Genomic DNA, 22,791 nt, shown 5'->3' with positions numbered 1-22,791 from the left:
GATTATTGGGGTACTCTCAGGTCAAAGTCATGACATAGAGATTTCACTCATAACAAAAATATACACAGACCAGTGATTACGCCAACACTAGACACACTTCATACCTCCACATGTAGAACTTAAGGCTCCTGCATTTGTTACTGGTGGTACAGAATATTCCACAGTTTCAAAGCTTATGAGAATTAATGCATACTTTTTTTTTTAATGAGAATCCTGAGACTCAGAGAATGCCAGTGATACACCCAGGGTCACCCTGTATGTCACTGCCAGCTCTGGGATTGCAAGCCAAGTAAGGATGGTTCTAACAGCACAACATATTTCTCTTTCTTCCTATAATCCTAGGAACCAAGAGCTGTGTGAGTCTCCAGGGCCCAAAGACAGAGTCAACCAGAACCCAAAGCCAGAGAAGAGAGATACACACACTTTAAAGCAACACACAAGGCTACCCAATTCTAAAATTGCTCCATCTCCACTTGGGTACAGAACAGCCCAGTGCATGCAGACTCAGAGTCCCTTACCTCCGCTCAGCAGAGCTGTAGGTCTCCCCTCTCTGGCAGCTGCTCAGGGTGACAGGGTCAAAGTTGTCGAAGGAGCGGAGGGCCACCCCCGAGATGGCGACCAGGGGTGAAGTGAAGCTCACACGTACCGCCTGGCTGTGGTAGAAGGGCTGGCTGAGGTCATGGACCACAGGGATAATCAGAGGATTGTTTCTGCAGCTCAAGACATGGAAGCCTGTCAGGGGAGACAGAGGGCCAAGGGGCCAGGCTCATTACTCAAGGCCAGTCACGCCCTCCCCCATGGGCCCCTCATGAAGCCCCCAGACCCTTTCATGTCACTGCACAAAGGCACCATTGGGTGGCCAGTGAGGATTTCAAGTTTGATTGAAAGTTTCTTTGTCTGCTTTTTTCTCTTGGTTCCAAATCTTCCCAATCCCCTTACCCACCACCCCCCTCACTGCTTTCCATTCACCTAGTACCCATAACCCTCCTCCCCACCCCACCCCCAACCCAATGGCCACCCCTGGCCAAGCATCACTGGTTCTCACCTCCCTCCCCCATTGCATTACAGCTTGAAAGTATGAGTTGCTTGTCTGCAGGCTGCCTTCCTGATGAGCAGTCAGAAAGAGGATGGAACTAATTCACAACAGTAGGATTTTCCTTGTGGCCAAATGCCTGCCCTCTTTAGTATTCTGAGTCTGGGCGCTGTGCTTATGGTGCAAAACATGCCCAAATATTGAGAGGCAAGAGCAGCAACCAGCTTTTCAGAAGGCAAAGAAGAGATTATTAAGTTCATGTGAGGCCAAATTTGATTGCCTCATTCAAAAATGTCCAGATCCCTCTAATATAGAAAGCAGAGGCCTGAGCTTCAAGAGGAAAAGGAAATGGCAAGGAGAAAAGTACAGCAAAGGGAAAGGCAGGGTCAGATGGACTTGGGGGCTTGGAAGTTGGCTTTGGTTGAAGTTGGATCTCTGCTGACAACTTGATTTAGTCGCTTCCTAATGCGGTGACTTTCACATGCCCCTCACACTCAGTTTCTGCATCTGAATAGTGGGAGAATCCTAACCATGCCATGGCAGGCCAATTATGGTGGGATAATTGCCCCTAGTGGAAGCTTAAGGCTCCAATCCCAGCATCCTCACTTCTGTGATCCAGCCTTCACGGGTGGTACCAGGATGCTAACACCAAGGGCCAAAGAAATGTACAGGCACAGGTAGCAGGACCTAAGGAGTTTCTGCAGAATCTAACATGTCCCCATTCCACAGAAAGACCTCTCCTCAGAGACTTCTGCAACACCAGGGTGGATATGAAAATATTTACTTCTCACTTAGGGAAAATTTCCAGGAATCCAGATAAGTCCAGAGGGGGTTTCTTTCTCTTCCTTATTAATATGTTCCCCTTTGCCTTGAAAATGAACTAAATAAGTAGACATAAAAAGCAAAGCACCCTCCCTCCAAGCTCCCCCAAGGCTTTGGCTTCACTCCAGAATGATCCCTGCTTGCTTCTTTCACCTCTTTAAAATGAACTCAATGTTATGTAGCTTGCATAACTTGGTAACTTGGACTTCAGTGCTGGCCTAAAATTCCCCACACCCAATAGGGCTGCCCAGGGGCACATCAGAAATGTAAAAGGGTGACAAGACTTCTTTAGAGCTAATATTGTAACAGTTACAGTCACAGTAGTCTCAAGTAATATCTCAGTCAGTTTAATGTGTGACTATAAAGTATATTATTGCTCCGTTGTGCAAAAGAGGAAAGTGGAGCTCTGAGGTGATGTATGGAAAGTTAAAGTGTCCCTGTTAAGCTGAGAGATAGTTCATCTGGTAGGGTGCATACTTTGCTTTGGGCAGTACTCAGGTTTGAGCCCTTGGCATCACATGAGAATGGCACAACTCACAGGGAGCTCCAGTACGATGGTATTTCTCCACCCCTCTTGCTCTTTCTGAATGAATCAGCCTGGGAACAGTGGAATCATATATTTGCACAACCTTGACTCCAAAGAGAAAAAAAAAAAAAACAGCCTTTATTTTCAAAGTGACTGAATGATGTGAGCAGTGCTCTTGTGAGCATGCAGAACAGTCCAGATGGAAGCTCTGGTCCTTGTCCATCCCCTTATCCTAGTCCTATGGGAGCTTCTCAAGAAGTAGCTAGGTCCTGACTCCTTCTTCTTACTCCTGAAACTAATACTTCCATACTCTTACTCCCACAGGGGACTCTGGAGTTTGTGTCTGTCATACTCCTACTGCTTTATGAAATTTAAAGGACCTCTGGTTAACGAATGTGGAGCACCAGGCTATACATGACTACAAAACCCTGGCTACTCTACCCTCTTGCCATGTGGCTCAGAGTTGTTCAATTCCTCCCTTTGAATCTGAGGAGCTAATGCCTATAATGGGAAAATACTCACTGCTTAGACTTTCCCAGATTCCTTTGATAAAAATACATGAGATGTCTAAGGTTAGCGGTCTCTGGCAGAAGTGAAGACTTGACACTGACCCCTTATCGCTAGACCTGCCAGCCTTAAATGACACAGACACATCCTGATTTGAGAACCAGGATGCCAGATACAGAAGAGAGAAATAGGAAAAGGGTGGAAGGACACATTCTCACTTAACTGTCACAAACACTCATGGCAGAAGTGCTCACCTAGATCATGGGTATGATCTCTGGTGTCAAGCAGTTGTACACTGATGGTCTCCTGCTTTTGGTCCCCATAATAAGTTCCATCTGTCACCAGGTGCACAATGACAGCTGCAGCAACCATGGGCTGTGAAAAGTATGCCTGGAATGCACAAGACATCGGAGGTCACTCATGCACTCGATCATAGCATGGGACTTCCAAGACAATGTTCCATTTTCAGAAACTGGGCAGAGACAAGTTCGGCAACAGGTTCTAAAGTCAGAACCCTCATTCCAAGTTGGCTCAGCAACTTCCAAGCTGTGTGATGTTGAGCAGCTTGCTGTGCCACTAGGCCTAAGTTTCATCACTTCTGAATGGTGGATTGAATCAATAGCTACATCACAAGGTAACTGTGAGGTTCCAGTAAAATAGTGACACTGCAGTATCTGAGATAAACTAGGTAATCAGTCACACACTACAACAATAACAACAACTACTACTACTAGTACTAGTACTGGGTTGTCAGAAAAGTCATAACATTTTTTATTTGCATAGAAAAAATACTTCATGACTTTTCCAACAGCCTAAATTATTATTTGTGACTTCTAACAGACAAATTTTGTAGGTGCAGAGGAAACAAAGCAAAATAAAGCACGGACCTCTGGATTTCTGTAGACTGTGTAGTTCAGTGTAGGTCAAATCACAACTCAAACTTCAATAAAATTTGCAATCCTCAGAAAACTGAATCCATAGCTAAGTGAAACACATAACTGGACCCACAGACAATTATATAATATTGAGTGACAAGGGTCTTATCCAACAGTTGATCAAACATGTGTATCACCAGCAGGAAGAGAATAGTCACTTGTGAGTATCAGTAAAGACTTCCAGACTTCAAGAAAGAGGAGACAATTTTTAGAGTCTTAGGACAATGAGTAGGGGACAAAAGGTATTCAAACTTTGCCAAAACAACAGTGGCTGAAGCATTTTAGGAGTAATTAAGGGATTCAATTTCAGGAAGTGCCCCACTGTTAAGTGTTTGGTTCCTTGTCCTTACAATTAACACCCTCAGTGGTTAAACAAAGGATCTTGAGTAAGGGTCATGGGAGTCAATGCTTCCTGGGGGCCACTGCTGGAGTATCAGAGGTTCTCAAAGCTTTGTCTTACCCGGATCCAGAAAGTGGTCTGAGCCAGCTGGGAATATGGGTAGCTGATGGTACAGGGGTACCAGGCATGCTGGGAAATGCCTTCAGTGAGATCTATCACCTTGGTTCGACATGTCTGGAAGCAAAGGAAGAAAAAAAGTATTTTGGAGACTTTAAGAGATTGCATTAAGTTCATTCTAACAATGTTTTACTGTCCATTTATTTTCTTTGTGGTAACACAAGATGAAGTAGGAGTAGGCAGGCAAAAGTGCAATCTAGTTCACTTGCTATAATGGAAAAGGGTATCCACAACAGTTATAGAGAAAAAAAAAACATTAACAGCATATTTTGGTAGACTTATGGTGACAAATCCTGAGGAAGTTGACATTTGAGTTAAGTTGGAAAGAATAGAGGAGAAATAGAACAAGTATTTAGATCTAAGTTAATGACAGATCATAGACTATGTTAGTGTAGAAATTTACTCCTTCCAAAGAAAATGAGCTATGAGCCAGGCAGTGACACAGCACATTGAATGATTATGTTATCATTCAAAAGACAGCAGGTTCAAGCCCCCATCCCCACCTGCAAGGGGGAAGCTTCATGAGTGTTGAAGCAAGTGTTTCAGAAGTCTCTCCTTCCCTCTCCCTCTCTATTTTCCCCTCTCCTGTCAATTTTTCTCTGTTCTATCAAGTAAATTAAACAAACAAACAAAAAAACCCACCAAGAGCAACAGATTCATCATGCAGGCCCAGTGATGATAACTCTGGTGAAAGTAATAATACTATTAATAATATTAATATAATAAAATACACTATCTAGTGATAACCCTTGTGGCCAAAAGACAATAAACTCCAAGCCCAACACCTCTTTCCTTTTACCAGTGGTAGATATGCCAATTGGTGTTAAAAGAAATGTGATGTACTTATGTGTAAGTAGAGTTCTTCAAAAGCTGGAATTTCTTGTATATCTAAATGCCATTTCATTCACTGCCATTTTCTCTCAAATAGTGTTTACTGAGTAACTACTATTTGCCAAGGAGTATGTGGTAAAGTGGTAGATGAGAGAGATGAGAAGTTTAGAGTAGACAATGTATACAAATATTCATCCAATTATATATACATAACTATAAGCTATAGAACAGAGAATTGAAAAAAGGGGAGCAAGGCACTGGTGCACTGGGTTAAACACACATAATATTAAGTGCAAGGACCCATACAGGGATCTGGGTTAAGGCCCCTGACTCCCCTACAAGGGGGAATTTCACAAGCTGCAAAGCAGGTCTGCAGATGTCTATTTTTCTCTCTCCCTCTCTCTTTATCTCCCCCTTCCTCTCACTTTCTCTCTGTACTATCCAATAAAACAGGGAAAATGGATGCCAGGAGCAGTGACTCCAGAGTGGGGCACCAAGACCCAGCCATAACCCTGGTAGCAAAAAGAATTAAATAAATGGCAGAAAATGATAGAAACAGTTGAATTGTTGAGTATAGTCACCCTTTTATAGAATTGCTTCCCAAATTAATGTATTTCCTCTGATATCTAATGTGGTCCCTCCCTCAAAACTTCCTGCTTGATTTGGGGTTATTTCATATTTTTAATTCTTAGTATATTCATCTGACAACAAACCTAGAGATCTCTGAGAACTTTGTAAGCTATTTTTAAGAAGTATGAAACAGGGAGTCAGGCTGTAGCGCAGCGGGTTAAGCGCAGGTGGCGCAAAGCACAAGGACTGGCATAAGGATCCCGGTTTGAACCCCGGCTCCCCACCTGCAGGGGAGTTGCTTCACAGGTGGTGAAGCAGGTCTGCAGGTGTCTATATTTCTCTCCTCCTCTCTGTCTTCCCCTCCTCTCTCCATTTCTCTCTGTCCTATCCAACAACGACAACAACAATAATAACTACAACAATAAAACAACAAGGGCAACAAAAGGGAATAAATAAATAAAATAAATTTTAAAAAAAGAAGTATGAAACAAACCTCAACCATTCTAAGTAAATATACACCTACAAAATGAACCCCAAAAAGGAAGAAAAGAAAGCAAAAGCAAAGAGAGAGAGAGAGAGGAGGAAGGAAAGAAAGGAAGGTAAGAAGGGAAGAGAGAGAGAACATGAAAGGAAGAAGAAAATCATATATAAGGACCATAGTACAATGCATACAAATATTCATTCAGCATAACTATAGTAGCAAGAAGCAGGTAAGGATTTTTATGTTTGTCTGCTAGGGAAGGAATGCATATAATATTGACATGGCATAATTCTATATGCATAAGCTAACAAAAGAACATGACTATTCTCTTAGTAATGATTCTAAAAATATTTAAATATAGGAATCGGCCAGTAGTGCAGTGGGTTAAGCATGGGTGGTGCAAAGCACAAGGATCCCAGTTTGAGCCCTGACTCCCTACCTGCAGGGGAGCCGCTTCACAGGCGGTGAATCAGGTCTGCAGGTGTCTATCTTTCTCTCCCCCTCTGTCTTCCCCTCCTCTCTCCATTTCTCTCTGTCCTATCCAACAAAGAGATCACTAACAACAATAGCTACAACAATAAAAAACAAGGGCAACAAAAGGGAATAAATAAATATTAAATGATGTAAGGATACCAGTTCAAGACCCCATGTCCCCACCTGCAGGGAAGTCACTTTACAGGCGGTGAAGCAGATCTGCAGGTGTCTCTCTTTCTCCCCCTGCCATCTTCCCCTCTTCTCTCCATTTCTCTCTGTCCTATCCAACTACAATGGCAACAATAATAATTACAACAATAAAAAACAAGGGCAACAAAAGGGAATAAATAAATAAATGTTTAAAAATATATATATATATTTGCATAATGGTGTGCAAAGAGACTCTCATGTCTGAGGATCAAAAATCCCATGTTCAGTCCCCAACACCATAAGCCAGAGCTGATAGGTGCTTTGGTAAAAATGAAAATAATGATAAACTATAAATAAATATTTAATACTAGTAGGGGGCTTAGCATAATGGGTATACAAAAAGACTTTCATGTCCGAGACTAAAGTTTCAGGTTCAATAATCCAAACCAACAAAAGTCAGAGCTGAGCAGCACTAATAATAATAATAATAATAATAATAATAATAATAATTTAACACCCTGTTTGTTCAGTTTTGGTCCTAGTGAATCAAAACATAGTACTACTCATGAGTTCATAGACATCTTCATGGAGAAATCACATGAAAAAAATCATACTGAATAAAAAAAGGAAAAGAGACACAAGTGGGCAAGTACATTATGATGCTTAAGTATCACATTGCAAGGCAATATCTTGCCCAAGAACTTACCTAGATGAATACAGAATGGAAATATAATACAACAATGATACCTGAAAAGTACTTATTAAAGCCACATTAAAACACAAAGGTGAATTTATGATATACAATCATTAAAACATACTTTTATTCAAATAAACTTTTAGTTGCATCATTGTCATTTTATTTACAGGAAGGTTGCAAAACGAATACAGGCAGATGCATAATTCCCTTCAATACTAGCACCTTTGTCAATATATTCTTGAAATCTTACATAAATAAAAATAAGTTGCTTAACCAACTCTGTAGAATCTCTCACTTTGACCCAAGAAACTGCAATAATTAGCTGGCTTTGAGTTAAGGAGACCCGGTTCCAGCTTGAGTTTTTTCTAACTTGGTATGTGGTTGTGGACTAGTTGTTTTGCCTCTTTGGAACTCAGTGTATCTGTCACACTGGATGTTGGAATAGGTCAACTATTTTCAGAGTGCTATCTATGGATCCTATGGTTCCTTGCAGGTTCCAGTCTTGGGGGGATGTGGGAAGGTTTATTTGGCTTTTGATACACTCTTTCAAACTGAGCATATCCAGTCATCTTTTTCATGTATCAAGTTGGCTTGTTATGTTTCATTTAAGAGAAGAGCTTCATTACTTTAAAATATAAAAAGGGACTTAAACCTGTTCATCGCTAAACTTCTCACCCCTCCTTGAGGAAACATCAAAGATAGAGTATCTGTTTCCTAAATATCCAGGTAATTTACTTTTTTATTTATTTATTTAGTTAGTTAGTTATTCCTAGATAGAGACAGAGAAATTGAGAGGAGAGGGGTAGATAGAAAGAGAGAGAGACAGATGTTTACAACACTCTTTCACCACTTACAGAGCTTTCCCCCTGCAGGTGGGGACCAGGGGCTTAAACCTGGGTCCTTGCACATTGTAATGTGAGCTTTTAACCAGGTGTGCCACTGCCTGGCCCCCTCCAGGTAACTTCTTAAGGAGACCAAAAATCAATCACATCTTTGCCTGGGGATTAGATGATTTCACTTATTCAAGTCTCTAGAAGCCTAATGCTGAAGAGACAATGGGGAAAACAAAGCCACTTTAATGGGCTGGAAGACATTTTCAAGTTTATTTATTTTTCTCAAAAACGACTTGGACCAAGTTTTGGCAGATCTGCCAGTAGATTGTGTTACATTTTACAACAGTGCGAGACTTTGCATAAACTATCTATGGCATTTGAAATCTAGGCCAGCAATTCGACATGTATCATTTTGGAATTCTTTCCCCTAGTGCTCTTAGCTGCCTGTCCCCCAGCAGAGCGTGGTGGAACATATCTCTGGAGTTTTGGTGGGGAATAGGGGTGTGGGGGGTGTGGGGGGATTATCTCTGCATCTGAAGCATTCACAAAGAAGTTTCCAGCATGAACAAAGCCCTCTTATTGCTCAAATACAATTTCCTCTTATCTCAACAGTTCTATCAGCACTAGACAGAGTTTTAGAGGAACATGCTGCTGTTTTTTATTCTTCTGTTTTCCTATTTAGTTTTGTGTTTGTTTCAGGCTGGCTGAGATCCTGACCAGGGACAGTCGAAGCAGATCAGAGAGGAACACACAAAGCCAACTGAACCTTTGCCCAAAGCCCCAGTTGATCTTTAAACCATCTATGTTTCTGAGGAGGCAAGCAGAGGCTGCTGGAGAAAGGGAAAACAAACACTTGGAATCCTCCTGCTTTTATGGTCACTGCTCAGGTTTGCTCATTGTGTGGCCATTTAAATGGGGGGCGGTAGACTGGAGCCCAAAGCACAGATAGAAGACATTTGTCTTGCTCATCATGACTAGTATATAACTAAGTAGATGAAGTTGTATACTATGTCTACCTAGTTGTATAGACTAAGTATACAACTGGGAACCCCAAGGTGACTGATTTTATAGGAATCTTCTATTTTCCTTCAATCATAATTTTTTTTATATCTTCAAAAAAAGTAAATCCAACTCCATAAAGCATTCTTAAGCTATGCATATTTTACTGAATACTTCTTCCGTGGAACAAGCGAGAAAGTTACATCATACACTTCATGTGGCCTCAAGCTGTTCCACTGTCACCCTGAATTCCTTTTCATGTATCACCTCCTTCTCTCCAGTTATTTGGTGCCAATGGCTCTGGTGGCCTTCCCAGTATCTTCTTATCTCCTCCTCCACCAGCCCAATCTACCCCTCTCACACCTTATGTGGGGACACTCAGTTTTCCGCCTTTGCCTACACTTAACACTTCTTAAGATGCTAAAGCTCTACCGGAGCCTCAGCCCCATAGATAGCAGGAGGTAAACACTTTGGTACACTCTGCCACACCAGCAAGAGTAAGAGTGGATGCCTTCCTTCACATCCTTGTCTTATAGAAAGTGTCAAGGAAGCTCTAGGGATATCAGCAGCCACCAGGCTTCAAGCTCCCTTGCAGAGATAAGATCAGGTCACCTATAGTTGAAACCTACTAAGTGGCAAAAGCACTACAGAAAAGCAAAACCTCTGGTTGCCAGAACTGACACCCTTTCTTCATTGTCCTGCACTCTGTAAATCCTATCACTGTGGGAGAGAACTATCTCTAGTAAGATTTTTCTCTTCCCCTGCAATAATTCTTAGCAGAAGTAGAATATAGCAATCCTGATACACTGCACTTTCTCCTCCAGGAAACCCAGTCCTGAGTCCCTGATGGAATCTGAAGAGATCACTACTTCTCACAGTCATCACAGAAGCTACAGGAACCAAGAGACAACCGGTCATTTTTCCTTTAGTCTTCAGAGTTAGCTCTCATCTTAGTATCACCTCTTAGATGTTCTATTAGTCTCAGTGATGCTGGTGCTTATTTTAACTAATATCCCATAGGAAACAGGAAATCTGTGTCAACTCTGGCTCTGTCATTATTAGCTGGGCATCCCTCCCACACTGAGGTTCCCTCCCCATCTATGAAATGTGGTGGTTAGTGGAGGTGGTATCTCAGCCTGTGTAAGAATCAACTCGCATGCCTCAGGTCTCAGAAGCTGCAGGTTCAATCCCTGGCACTATGTTATGCCAAAGTTGGGCAATGTTGTAGTTTTTTCTTTCTTCTCTCTCAAAAAAAATTTTTAATCAAATAAAAAAAAGTACAATACTTGTCCTGGATGACTGCTAAGTGCTTCCAGATGAAAAGGACATTCATAGTAATAGTATCAATCAATAGTCTCACAGTCATAATATCATTTATTTGTATTATTTTTTCATCATCAGTGGGGCTTTATAGCTTTTGAGATACAGAGAGAGAAAGTGAAAGAGAGCACAGCACCAAAGCTTCCTCCAAAGCTGTGCGGGCCAGGTTCAACTGTGTGTCACACACAATATCATTCATTTAATCCCCACAAATACATTGTATGTCTGAAATAAAAGAGGAGATACCTTATAATCCAGTAATATCACCCCCAGACATATGTCAAAGGACATGAAATCACAAATTTGAAGGCACAGATGCACCCCCATGTCTATAGCTGAATTATTCACAGTTGTCAAGGAATCAAATCAATCTAAATGCCCATCAACATACTACTACTTAATAAAGAAGTTGTGGGACATGTAATCAACAGGATACTAATCTGCTATTTTAAAAGATAATATTGTGTCCTTTAGAACAAAATGGATAAAACTTGAAGTGATTGTGACTAATAAAGTAAGAAAGGACATGAAAGACAACTAATGGATGGCTTTGCTCATATGTGGAATATAGACAACTGAAACATAAATTTATAAAAACAGTAGCCAACCTACAAAAACCCCTCCTTATCCAGCAAGTATGTAGTTCCCATGAAAACTTTATGGTGCTCCTTTCTCAATGGACAAATCCCCCCCCCGCCCGGGGTTATAATTGGTGATACATGCCTGTATACCTGTACCTTTCCCAGTAGTTATTGTTTGTTTTATTTCAATAAAGTATGAATGACGGGGGGGAGGCAGGGGCTTGCACATGATAAGTCCTCACACATGATAACATGTGTGTTCCATCAGGTAAGTCATCAACTGGCCCTTTGTCATGGACAATTGTTTTTCTGATAATCCATGGACTCTCCCCACCCCCACCCACACACACACACTCCATGGAACCACACTGCCCATTCTGTGAAATACTATACATACTTCAAAGTCAGTTTAAAATCTCTGAAAGCCCTTGCTCACCCCCTAGGCAGAATTAACTGATCATTCTTATGGCTTCATGTAGCCCTTTATTTATACCTTTGTTATAGCACTTGTCAAGTTGGGTTACAGTTATTTAAAACCTAGTCCTATCCCTTTAAACTTTGAAAACTTCCAAGGTGAGAAAAGGTGAGAACCATGTATTATTTACCTCCAAATAAATCCTAGCAGACTTCTCAGCACAGAGGACTTATCAATAACAGATGCCCAGTGAATAGTAATACCCACTAATACCTTCAAAAGCAGTAACATGCATCAAGTACCTGCTATAGAGCTATGCTACTTTTTTAAAAAACTTTATTGGGAGGAGGTGTTAATGGATTACAATACTGTGGTTGACACATGGATAAAATATCTCATCTCCACGTAATAGGTATCTGTAAAAAACTCTCACCCCTCATCATGCACCAAGAATCCAAAGCCATCTCTCTTCTCCCCCTACCTCAGAGGTCCATACTTTGGCTCAATGCACTAAATCGGGCCACCGATCGTTTTTTAAGAACTCTACTAATTTAGGCAGTTTTCATGATAGCTCTGTGAAACAGGTATTAGAAGAATCCATTTCATGGATAAGGAAATGGAGATACAATTATTTGCTTAAGATCAATCAGTTAGCAACAGAACCAGGGTTCAGACTCAATTCATACTCTACAGATGTTAACAGGGTCTGCCTACTTATCTCTTAGGACAATTTGGCAGGGTGGGTTTGGGATTTTTTTCCGTTAGCCTTCTCCTTGGATAATTATGAATAGAAACCACTTCAACATACCAAAGCTGGTTTTTACAGATCTCCCCTAGGCTGGGATTATGTGGTGAAAAGACCTCTGGGAAGACCCTTACACTTGGTCCAACTGTTCACACTCTCAAACCCTCAACAACATACTTGTACAAGAATAGAATAAGATTGATCATATGTCTAGCACTTTTAAAACACAGACTCTTTTTAATACATAAGCTGAGTCTTCGATATATTGACTCTCTCAAAAGCCTAGACCAGGGAGAACAGAAGCAACTGGCAGCACCGCTGTATACAAGATGCTGGGTATTATACAGCAAACCCTAACAGAGGGACTTTTCAAAGTTAACCCAATTACCAAATAATGTGCTGATAACAATAACTATCCATTGTCTTCTTGAACCCTAAGACAGCAGGAACCTCACATTTCCACTATAGAGCCTATACTTCCCCCAGTCCTAGAACCTTAGGGTGGGGCCCACTTTCCTGCATGCTTCTCTCAATCCATATCAAATAATATTGCATCTGCCGATTGCAACCTAATCAACGCAGTGAGTGCGACCCCAGCATGCTTCACTTCAGACCGTGTCCAGAGACTTCAGGTGTGGAATGACAACCCTTCAGCTTCATTACTTGGGTGAGACCTTTCCTTTCATAGTATTCTCTAATTCCATTCCAGGTGGTCCACTCCCCAATAAAACCCCCAAACCTAGATATAGAGCAGGTCCCCTGAGATAGAGCATATGTTCACACGTGTCCATAAACCAGGGAAAAATATATACCTGAAAGCAGAAGTACACAAGAGTCTGCAGAGAGTACCCCCCTACCCAACACTTCATCTGCACTATTCTAGCCTTTAGGTCCATGATTGTTCAACAATTTGTTTGGCTTTGTATGTTAACTCTCTTTTCAGCCATCAGGTTCCAAATGCCAGCATGATGCCAACCAGACTTCCCTGGACTGATGACCCCAACAATGTGTCCTGGAGCTCTGCTTCCCCAGAGACCCATCCTCCAGGACCCCAACAATGTGTCCTGGAGCTCTGCTTCCCCAGAGACTCTTCCCCAGAGAGAGGCAGACTAGGAGTATGGATAGACCAGTTAACACCCATGATCATCGGAAAAGCAATTACAGAAGCCAGTCCTTCCACCTTTTGCAACCCACAGTGACCCTGGGTCCATACTCCCAGAGGGATAGAGAATGGGAAAGCTATCAGGAGAGGGGATGGGATATGGAGATCGGGTGGTGAGAACTGTGTGTAGTTGTACCCCTCCTATCCTACAGTTTTGTTAATATCTCCTTTCTTAAATTAAAAAAAATGAATCTAATCTTGAGGAATCACTTTTCTCTGATATATCACCAGTTTCTTTCTCTTCCTTGTTCCTTTCTGCTTCGTATATATATTTGGTTATTTCTGGGACCTAAGTGTTACTGATTAAATTTTCAGATAGAAAGACTGAGAAAAAAGCCAGGTCCAGGAAGAGAAAAAGAGGGAGTGAATGGACCAAAGCACCAAAGCTTCCTTCAATGTAGTAAAAGCCCAGCTTGAATCTGGCAAAGCATCACAGTATCTCAGTGAGCAATTATTCTGGACTCTCTAGCTTTCTAATTCCAGTTTTTCCTAGGGAGTGGTACTGCAGAGAGAGTATTGACTTTGCACTGGAGAGTATAGAAATATCTGAAAGAAAAAAAAAACTACATTGTGTACCAGGTGGTCATTCTGTTATCTCTGAGCAGACACCTGGACCCCATACATTTGATACACTGAAGTTACACACACACACACACACACACACACACACACACACAATTTATTTATGGGATAAAGGCAGAGAAAGTAGACAGAGAGGGAATAGATAGAAATAGAGAAAGAGAGATACCTGCAGCACTACATTACCACTCAAGAAGCTTTCCTCCTGCAGAGGGGGACCAGAGGCTTGAACCTGAGGCCTTGTGCACTATAACATATGCACTCAACCAGGTGCACCATCACCTGGCCCCTGAAGTTAAATTCTTATTTCCCAGTCACCTATTTTGGCTGGGACAACCAGAGAAGTAGCATAAATATTTACCTGAGCTATTCCAACAAGTGTTTTCTGTTCATTCTGTGCCTGCAATTACATGCTGAATAAAAGCAAGCAGAGCTCTTCCCCAGAGATTCCTGGCCATTGACTGAGTGGAAATAATTCAGTGATTTGATTCCAGTCAGCACACCCTGCAGACTGATGTGGAGTGGAATCCAGCAGGCAGAGGTGATTCTGGCTTGATAAGTCCTTAAGCTCCTCTGGGCCAGGCTAGTCACTAGGGGCTTGGGTTGACAGAAGCAGAGTCCTCTGTGCCTCTAGGAGGTGAGGAATCATATCCACCCCATACATTGCCAACTACTGCATCTAGCACCTGCCTCCAAATCTCCTCTTTCACTGAAGACTGCTTTCAATTATGATGTCGTGCTTTCAAAGTTTTTTTTTAATCCAGTTTATCTTTCACCCACATATGAAGTACACAAAGGTAGGGAGACAGAGCGAAAATAGGGGGAGTGGGAGTTCTGGTATTTTCGCACATGGGAGATGCCATGAGGTTTCTATTGAATTTTTCTCTTTTATAGATTTACATGCCCTTTTGTCAGTCACAGGAGGGCAGAAGTGCTTATCACACCCCAGCCTGTCCTAATTTCCTCTTTCAAATGAAAGTGACACTGGAATGGGCCTCATAGAAAAAGAGAGAGGGAAACAAGGGGGGAGTGTTATAAGGGTATGTGTTGAAAATAATATACATAAATGCAAAAACACGCTCATGCACACACATATCTCTCTCCACATGCAGTGTTTCCTAATATCTCTGCATACATTTTAAACTCAGACTTAACTGGTTCAGTGGCAAGTCATTTCCCCAATTTTCAAGAGGTGCAGAAGTAGCTTCATTGACATAAAGATGTCAGGAGGGAAAGCCTTCTAGGAGACAGTGCATCAGGCTCAAGTTGTAAAGGGTCTAAGTAAAGAGACAGGGACCAATTCAGCTATGCAATGAAGTTCATAAAGTGTCTGAGCTTTTCCTTGTAGAATATGCTTCTCCCTTCATAGCTGCTTCCATGGGCAAGGGACTAGGCACCAACTAATTCTTCAGGAGTGTCTACCAGGAGTGTCTACATGTGTATTATCTCATCTGGCCTTTGTCCCCATTTAAAAAATAAAGACTTGAGGTTTGAAAGTCATTGGTTGTTGTTTTAAGGCTTAAGAGCCAGAGACAAGCTACTCTGATTCAAGGCCCATTCTCTTCCCAGGCTATGACTGGGCATCCTGATAAAAGTTGGTCATACCTTCTGTGTATTATACTTGCACTATGGTTTCTTCTTCGTCAATCTGTCTCCATGCATGCTCTAAGGACACTGTCTGTGGCTGGCCCATCTTTTCTGTTCATTCACGTCCAACATGAATTATTAAATGTGGCTTATGTCAAATTGACATAGCTATTCCAAGGCTATATATGTGGGTTGGGAGTAATGTATATGACCTCAGAGCTCAGGTCTTCATAGGCATAGATCTTTGTGGAGAGAAGATAACCGTGTGGAGATCCAGGGCTCATTCCTGGATCTACATGGATTTTTTTTTTTTTTTCTCTAAGGTTGTTGCTTAGAGCTCAGTGCCTGCACCGTAAATCCACTGCTCCTGGAGGGTATTTTTTTTCCCTTTTGTTGCCCTTGTTCTTTTATCATTGTTGTAGTTATTACTGTTGTTGGATAGGACAGAGAGAAATGATAACTGCTATCTACAGCAATTTCTCTCATTAGTATAAAGCACTTCAGAGTCAGTCTGATTCTGTTATTTCACTTAATCCTTACAACCACCCTATGGGAAAGGCATTCATATTACCTTTATTTTCTAGATGAGGAAATGAGACTGAGAACTAAGAGGAAGTACAGTGGCCACTGAGATCACTGAACTAGTTGAGACAAACATGTGGCATTTAATGCTTTCATTTCTGCAGAAGAGTAAGCGTTAATTAAGTCATTCACACTACTCCATTGACCATAGAATTCTGAGTCCCTCTCAACAGAATGCTATGGTGAGCTATTTATAAATAGCTAAGAATGAACTCTATATGAAATTCATAAACTTGGATGTTAATTCACTGAGGACAAAGATGTGGTCTTAATTGTCACATCTTCAGTACTAAGAGCAGAGGAAGACCTATAACAAGTATTAAGCAGATTTTAAGGACACTACCTGTCAGACTTTCAACAAATACTATACACATTTTAATCAATTCACTATGAACATAATCAACCCCAATATTCTAACTCCAGGTCTACCCCCCTCCAACTTGCATTCTCCACTCCTGTGCCCACTCAGACCTCCTTCTTACATCCCTTATTTTAAACTGAATTAAACTTAGTAAATTGAGGAAACTGAGGGTTAACATATACACAATATACACCTCATCTCCCCTCTTCCAACCTCCCTTTTACTTAGTAGCAATGGGAAAAAGAAGGGGGGAAGGATGGGGAGGGCAGGCTTTCTTTCACCAACCATTAGAGACAATTATCACTTTCCCCAGGCCTCCAGAGAAGCTTTCCCTTTGATGCCTGCCTTAAAGATAGAGGGGAAGTAGAGTGGTGGATTGCCTTTCTTTCAGTTTCAGGATTTATTATTTGGCATGGAAAGACAATCAGGCAAAGAAGCATTTCCTGTGTGCAAAGCAGGTTTGCAGAGCACAGACAAGCCTCCTTGCTCTCACACAGAGTTCTAGAAATAGCAGCAGACCTTAGGGCCTCCACTCAGGAGACATTTTCAGATAAGATAACTTGGCATCAGTGCCCCCAGCCCTGGGGCTCAGTTCTGAAGTGATTAACACCTCATTGCCCTCAGGGTCTGTCCCTAACACATTAGCCATTTCACACTCCTTAGGGGTCTAATATCCTCCAGACCTGCACCTCCCCAGAAGTCTGGATCCTGTGTGATTTGGGGTGTAAGCTTTAGCCTTGATCAAGTAATCAAGGAGAGAGAAAAGAAAAAGAAGCAAACAAAAAAATAACAAAACCCCTAAGCTTTCAAAGAAAGAAAGAAAGAGATAGAGAGAAAAAACATTCAAGGTATCATTGTTCTACAGCATACTTTTTTTTTTTTTTACAGAGAACTTAAATTTCCTGGAGAAGAATCACAGAACTGACTGTTGTTTAATTTTATAGAGACTCAGGATTCCTGGGGGATAAAAATTAAGTGTCCTAACCTACTTTTAAGGGAAATAATGTGGTCCAGGAAGTATTACAGTAGATAAAACATTTAATTCTCATATATGAAGTCCCTGGTTCCACTTCTGACATCACATATGCCACAATGATGCTCCAGTTCTCTTTCTCTCTCATAAAAGAATAATTCTTAGAAAAATGGAAAGATTTAAACAAGAGTCGAAGAAAGTATCAATAAGACAAAGCAAGACAACAGTGTTTTCTTTGCTGCCAGTTATTGAATAGCAGCTATGTTCTAGTCCAGATGTTTCCATTTTTGAGAAGCCAAATTCCCACCCTCAACAAATAAAGACTCCAATGCTCAGAGAGAATAGATCCTATGCCAAAGTCAGCCCTATCAAGAACAGGGAAGTGTGAGCCTGATGCCAGCTAATGCTATTGTAAGTTTGTCTCCCTTTTATACAGATGGCAAAACTAAGCCCATACAATGTAAACGGTGATCATAAAAAGGGTGTGACAATTATGGTGATAAAGCTAAGATAAAGCTATGTTTTCCTCCACCAACTCCATGTCATTGCAAAGGCAGCTTTTATATCTCTCCACTGACATGGAGAAATTTAGGTCAAGAGGAGATAAATTTATGACCATTGCACTGGTAGTGATCATTAAAATAACCCCAGTTACCAATTTACAGCAGATGCAAGGTTAGTCACACACTCCACCCCATTGGTTAAGCATTATTTTCCTATTTTGCAGATAGTTAAACAAGGCATAGGGTCCTCCCCCTCACTGGCATCCAGACACCTACTTCACAGAGGAGGTGCTGGGCAGGGGGCTTGGGCTTCTCTAGCTAGTAAATCCTTTAACAAGCGAGAGTGATTAGTGTCGGATGTGGCGGTAGGCTTTTGTGTTTCTGACAACTGGTCTGTTTAAAAGCCCGGCCAGGCTCATTTCACATGGGCCCTCCACAGACCTGCTCCCTGGCTATGTAATTATGCCATTCACTCGTCACCCAGGCCTGCCTCTGAACTCCTGACCCAGCAGTGAAAGACTTGGGATCTCATTACTAATCTCTTAAGCCACCTAGTCCTCCAAAATACATCCATTTAAGTTAGAGGCCACGGTTTTGAGGGTGGGAGCTGGACAGAGGGAAAGTCCAGCACAGGGGCTTCTCATGGCCCTGCCTGTTACCTCTGTGGGGACTGTGGCCCAAGTCTCAGGCAGCTCTGTGACCACTGTTGAGAGCAGGGCAGGCCTTGCTGAAGGTTGGTGGCTCGGCTTAGAGTCACAGATGACTTTGAATGAGATGGGCATCTGGGCCCACCTGCTTGCAATTTCAGAGCTGCGGGTAGGAGGTGAGGCTTGTGTTAGTTTTAATTATTATTATTGTTGCTGAAAAGGGAGGAGAAAATGAGTTGAAACTGCTAACATCTGGAGACTGCTGTCCAGTTTACATAATCTCTTGTAGCAGAGGAAGAACATGGGATCCCTAGCCAGATGATTCCTTGGTTACTTCACAGCACATGTGCCTCGTCCAACTGTAAATTATTGACAGATTAGGAGATTGAGCTGGGGGACCTTGAAACTCTAAATAGGAGTGAGGAAAGGGATTGGAGACTCTCAACGAACTCCATTTCCTTTTCTTTTTTCTTTCTTTCTTTCTTTTTTTTTCTTTTTCTTTCTTTCTTTCTTTTTTTTTTTTTTTTTGCCACCAGGGTTATCCCTGGGGCTCAGTGCTGGCCGGTGCTCCGCTATGTTCCATCGCTGGGGAGCCAGAGACAACCCGAACTGCCCCTGCGGCTACAGACAGACTATGACCCACATAGTCAACGACTGCCACCTCTCCAGATTCAAAGGAGGTCTCGAAACTTTACATCAGGCTCAACCTGACACTGTTGACTGGCTACGGAAGAACGGCAAACGCTAGAAGAAGCGCCTGCACTATGAAAGGGAAAGGGAGATAGAGAGGGGAAAAGAAAGATAGACAGATTCCTGCAGACTTGCTTCATCACTCATGAAGCATTCCATTTGCAGGTGGGGAGCATGGGCTTGAACCCTTGTGCATGGTGATATGTGTACTTAACTGGTACACCACCAACCAGACCCAGAACTATTTTCTTTAAGAAACTCAGATTATTTTTTATTCAGTTCAGATGTTTCCTTTATTTCTTATTCATTCATTCGCTTATTCTCTGAAAAAAAATATATACATGTATATGTATATATATAGCACATAGTATGTAGTGAAGTCTGTATTCCCAATGACCAGTGTTAGGAAAATGAATTCCAGAAAAAGCAAGCAAACAAACAAAAAACACAAAGCTATGAAGATAAAACCTTTCTTATAAATAGTTCCCAGAGCCATAGTGATGGGGTGAAAGGTGACCAATGGTAGCAAATACGCATCAAAATACATGGCAGGCTCTGTTCAAGGTGTGTAATAAAGGGTGAACATGGAAGAGGACTTTCTGAAGCAGTTTATGCTGGAATACCAGGTTTTGAAATGCAAAACCTGAATGTCCAGTGGGCTCTGGAGAGCAAAGGATGAAGACAAAAGGCCAGAAAAGGGGAGAAACTGGGCCAAAGCTGAGTTAAAACAAATCCAGTTTTTCCCTAGATGATGTCAACAGCAGAAACATGAAGGATAAAGTGTGAGATGCAGAGTTTTACTGCAAAGTTATAATCAGATTGTTTTAACACACCACTAACTTTCTGTGTTCCAAATATCTTGTTTTTCAATTTTTTACTAAATAATAATAATAATAATGAAATTTCATGCATTCTAGAAGAGGACTTAAAACAGCAATGACTCTGAATCAAATCAAAAGGGCACTATTATCTTGAACCAGAATGTTCACTCAACTCTAGATGAGAACACAGAGATAACACTAGTAGAGGTAAAAATTCAGAACCATCAGTAGTAAGATTTTTTTTTTAAGTCAGATCTCAAAGACATAGTCTATTTCTAGAGCAGCATATTGAGCATCAAAGAATGTCTAGTTCTAGATTAGAGTAGCAAGATACAGTGATCCAAGAATAAGACTAGACACTACTGGCTGTTTTAAATCCACCACCTCAAAATGCCTGTGGAGAATAAGATATCAATGATTGAAAAAAATAATAATAAATTTAATTAACTTTAATTCAAAATGTCCTTCCTATTGGCTTTAGAGTGGAATTCAAAAACAATAAATTCTGGAGCAAAGCACTATAATGTGGCAATTTAAACCATTCAGTTCAAAGTATTAGCCTAAAACAGGCTTTCTGAGGCAATCTTCAGTTCTCTTCTTGATCTTTTTTTTTTTTTTCTTTGTTTCCCCTGGAGACTGGTAGACATTTATGGGTTAATCAGAGAAATGTTGACCACATCACAAACTGGTGCTTGGTTGCTAAAACCCTTCCTTAGAAATATTTGAGCAGTAGTTAATGACAATCTTGACCACACTTGGTTGTTCAAAAAAGGTCAGGAGTTATTTTTTACTTAAAAACCATCTCTGTATTAAAAGAAAAAGTCTTTCTGAAGTTTGTAAAGCTAGGAGTTTCCAGGTTTTTTTTTTCCCTCCTTCTTCTTATTCTCCAGCTTTATAATTTAAAGTCTATGTCCAAGATAAAGTAGGTGACACATTACCTATATGGAACCCCATGCAATGCTAACATGACTGTGCATGATGCATCATCCTAGATTCTGCTTCTAACTGTAGACCTCAGAGTTCTCTGATCCCCTGTTATAACTTTAGTCACAAAGGCTGGAAACCATGGAGTGACTACTTTTGAAGGACAGAGAGTATTCTTGCCAGGCTTATGATTCTAACAATGATTGCTTTGCAAATCTTCCATCTTATCAAGAGTTCCTGTTGTTAGGATAGAAGTGGCATTTTTCTTTGACCTGGTCTTTGGCTTTCAAATGTAAGGATAGTGATTTTGATATACAGACAGAGGCTTTTGCCCAACAAATGTCCAATGGACACTACTGGCTTATATGTCCACCACCCCATCAGAGCCATTCCAGAGTCATTTTCCCCCAGTGGTGCCCTTGGCCAAGGCAGCACACATCTGCATTAAAGCAGAGTTGCAACAGCTATTCAAAGATGCATGAGCTTGGATCATGCAAAGCAGCATGATCTTGTATCCCCAATGTGAGCTCTACAATATCCATACACCTGCCACTTTCCTGAACCTTCTATTGAATAGAGGAGGAAGTCATACACATTTCCAAGTCAGAAGGATATGAGTTACAATCAGTTTCTGTTCCTTAATGGCAGCATGACCTTGAGTCTTTCATGAAACCTAAATCCCTCTACTGCAAAATGAGTTGATACCCCCACCTACCCCCTCCCCTGGAGAATTGTTGGTAAGGATTCAAAGAGCTTCTGCACATGCAAGTGTTTAGATACAACCCTGCACACTGGTAACTCATAATTAACACTTCTCACCATCTTTTCTTTATTCTTCTCAACATTTTTCTTCTGGTTCTAGATGGAAGTAGTGCTGGGTTCAAATCTAGATACCCTTGCCCCACTCTGTGCTAGCTGTAAAAGCTTGGATTCTTTAACCTTTAAGTGTATCAATTCACTTCTCTGAAAATCAGTGAAAAGCTAGTAGCTGCCTGTAGGACGGTTAACAGGTACAAATGTGGTAAAATAGTGTGAAATGGCTTCTGATAGCCAGGCTATTAACATCACTTCTTTTTTCTTAATCAAATATTGCTGTGTTCTGCCATTTTATTTCATCTTAGTTATGTATGCTCTTCTCTTTTCCCTGTGCTGCTATTTCATTCTTTCTTGTTCTTTTTCTTTTATACCTTCCTTTGCCAGATCTTTCACTGGGAGACTGCTCTGGAAATGAACCACATTCTCAAACAAACAAACAAAAAAAAGCTTTAGGTTTCTATCAGTCTCTATAGTGATCTATTCACAGGGGGACCAGTGAGACCCTAATCTTGCCTAGATTAGTAGGAGGCAAACTATGGGGTTTTAGCCTCCTGGAGTGGTTTCTTTCAGCTCAAAACTGTAGTAGGGTTCAGCAGAAATTTACTCATACTTTTTCAATGGCTACTATGTTTCAGATTGTCTCAGTCCTGAACATGTGAGAATAATAGCAACATCAATTTTTGTTCTGATGCTGCTAACATACTAGAAAC

At 41.2% G+C, this 22,791-nt stretch overlaps 1 protein-coding gene across 1 annotated transcript in view; it reads right to left on the bottom strand.

The window, feature by feature from the left end:
* PAPPA (pappalysin 1) overlaps positions 1-22,791 on the bottom strand; it is a 304,579-nt gene that overhangs the window by 58,287 nt on the left and 223,501 nt on the right. Inside the window, exons 11-13 of the mRNA XM_007521940.3 lie at positions 4,284-4,397; positions 3,143-3,278; positions 519-732 (exon numbers count right to left, since the gene is read on the bottom strand). Of these exons, the coding sequence (XP_007522002.2) occupies positions 519-732; positions 3,143-3,278; positions 4,284-4,397 (464 nt within the window). The remainder of the gene's footprint in view (positions 1-518; positions 733-3,142; positions 3,279-4,283; positions 4,398-22,791) is intronic.

Source organism: Erinaceus europaeus, chromosome 10 (assembly GCF_950295315.1).
Source record: "Erinaceus europaeus chromosome 10, mEriEur2.1, whole genome shotgun sequence".
Taxonomy (NCBI): domain Eukaryota; kingdom Metazoa; phylum Chordata; class Mammalia; order Eulipotyphla; family Erinaceidae; genus Erinaceus; species Erinaceus europaeus.
This window is presented reverse-complemented; position numbering and strand designations above follow the sequence as displayed.